We start from the raw sequence: 2,321 nt of genomic DNA, 5'->3' as shown, positions 1-2,321 counted from the left end.
CGACTCCTTTTCTTTGGTTGCCGTGGATGATGTCACCACGTTGTCAATTGTGGTTTCCAAATACAATTTACGTTGAGAAATTTTGTTTTCAATCCTACCACTTGCTAGACAACGCCGTGGGTTTGGAAGTTGGTGAGCGGAACAATACACAACAGGGACCAGGCGCAGGAAAAGAAAGGGAGTCTCTCAAGCAATCCGTAAAGGCACCGCCTTTTCCCCTTCAGTTACAATGGGGCTGTCCAATTGCGCGCGGTGCAAGCAGTGTGGTGTATGCCGGCATGGACGTGGGCACCGGTCGGAGGTTGGCATTGAAAGTACTTCAAGACGACGGTTTTTCCTCCCCGTCAAGTCCTCGAGCTTCAGTGGTGGAGGGGCCGCCTGGAACCTCATGGAAGCCGCCACGTCAAATATATTCCTCGAACTCTTATCAGAAAAATAATGAAGCCTTGCATGGGTTTTCTGCCTTATCGGATGAATATTTGCGGGAATTCTACTTTCTTACGTACCTTACCCACCATCGCATTGTGCAGTGTCTTGGGGTGAAGAAAGTCCCTCGGGGAATATGTATCGTTTTGGAGTACGTTGCTGGTGGAACTTTGCAAGATTTGATTAAAAATTTTGGGGCCTTTAACGAAAATGTCATACGTCTTTATACGTTACAGGTGTTGCAAGGCATGGAGTATCTTCAATCCCGCGGTGTGGTTCATGGTGATCTGAAGACTGCCAATGTGCTGATGACGGAGAAGGGCAACCTTAAAATTAGTGACTTTGGTACAAGCAGGTTTGTTCAAACTATTTACGTTGCAGATTCTGATTCAGATGTGCTTCCGGGTAGAGGCTCTGGTTGTCCCACGCAGGGTGCTGAGAAGAAGCTTTGTGGGACCCCAATATATATGAGCCCGGAGCTCATTTGTACACAGGAGTCCACTTTTGCCTCAGATGTTTGGGCATTGGGGTGCATGGTATATGAAATGGCTATGGGCGTCCCGCCATGGGAGGAACTTCATGACTTGTCGCCACACATTGTCGTGTGGAGAATTGGTGGAGCCACGAAAGGACCAAGCCTAGACTGTCTGCGCAAATGTGGGGCCAGTCCAACGCTGCTTAATTTTTTGGAGTGCGCCCTTCACCTGGACTGTAAACAGCGTCTCTCAGTGGAGGAACTGTTGAAGCATCCTTTTATTTTGGGACAAGCGCCCATCGTGTGTTCGCAGTCTTTCCCATTGTTTTCCCCATCGTCGTTAGAATGGAGCCCGCGGATGAACTCTCCGCTGATGCAGATGCAGTTGGCAAATTGCAATTTGGGTACTGCCGTCACTGGAGAGAAACCACTGCGTGTTTCCGAGGAAGATGAGTCAAATCATGGAATGGTGTTGGGCGGTGAATTCGGAGATATGCCGCAGCAGGAATTATTACAGCCGTTGCTGGAGTTGGGTGGTCCCGCGGTGGCGGCGGAAATGCGTTCGAGTCAACCCAATCACTGCACGTCACCTTCGAGTCAGGCCGCCGGGGCCGAGAGTCACCAGGCTATCACCTGCGAGCCAAATTGCAGGTGGAAGTTTGAAAATAAGAGCGTCGTGCAAACAGAAAAAAGAAGCAGCGTGACAAATAAAGATGCGTCCTCAGTGTGGATCCCGCGGCGGCGTCTAGAGGGTGCGGTCTGCTTGCGACAAGGGCGTGGCAGCCACGGCTCCATGAATAGCATGGATGCTGTCCGTCAGGGCGATAACATTCGTGATGCAGCAGCCGCACTCACATCCTACGAAATAACAGCAGAGTTTTCGCGACTGACGGGGTTATTTGGAGAATAGGTGGCATATGATCCCCCAATATTTGCTCATTCCACCACATCCAACACATTTATTTGTCTTCTTTTTTGTTGTTGTTTTTTATTGGACTTAATGCCTTTAGCGCCAACCCAGACGCACGCGCTTTCTTGTTGTTTAATTTCTATTTTTTTTTTTTTTGCCAATTTTTGGAGGGAGAGGAGACGGGTTTTTATATTTTTTTGTTGTTGTTTTTGATGTTTATTGTTATTATTATTACTTTTCTTTTTTTTTTTTTTTTTTGTGTGTAGACGAGAAGAAAAGTGAATGTTTGCATCTTTTTATAGCCCTCTCTGTGCGTAGGTGGGAATATGCGTGTCTCAGGGGGGTATCTTCTTTATTATTTGTGTGTGACTCTTGCTGTTTGTGTTTGTGTTTGTGTTGGGAGCCAAATGCATCTCGTTTGCTTCTTATCACTGCCTTGCTGGTCAGTCTTTTTTTTTTTTTTTTTTTTTCCTCCCTTTTTGTTTGGTTGGTTGTTTTTTTTTTTCCCCC

General features: G+C 47.1%; 1 protein-coding gene across 1 annotated transcript, besides 3 other annotated features; it reads left to right on the top strand.

Moving 5' to 3' along the window:
* Positions 1–2,321: a sequence feature (heterozygous, Esmeraldo-like haplotype).
* On the top strand, positions 27–1,811 carry Tc00.1047053476421.9 (protein kinase, putative; the record flags this gene model as incomplete). The annotated part of the gene is made up of 1 exon (XM_797589.1): positions 27–1,811. One exon carries the CDS (start codon positions 27–29, stop codon positions 1,809–1,811), a length of 1,785 nt encoding a protein of 594 aa, XP_802682.1.
* Positions 2,047–2,069: a microsatellite.
* Positions 2,261–2,316: a sequence feature (A-rich).

Source organism: Trypanosoma cruzi, genomic scaffold (assembly GCF_000209065.1).
Source record: "Trypanosoma cruzi strain CL Brener 1047053516629 genomic scaffold, whole genome shotgun sequence".
Lineage (NCBI taxonomy): Eukaryota > Euglenozoa > Kinetoplastea > Trypanosomatida > Trypanosomatidae > Trypanosoma > Trypanosoma cruzi.
This window is presented reverse-complemented; position numbering and strand designations above follow the sequence as displayed.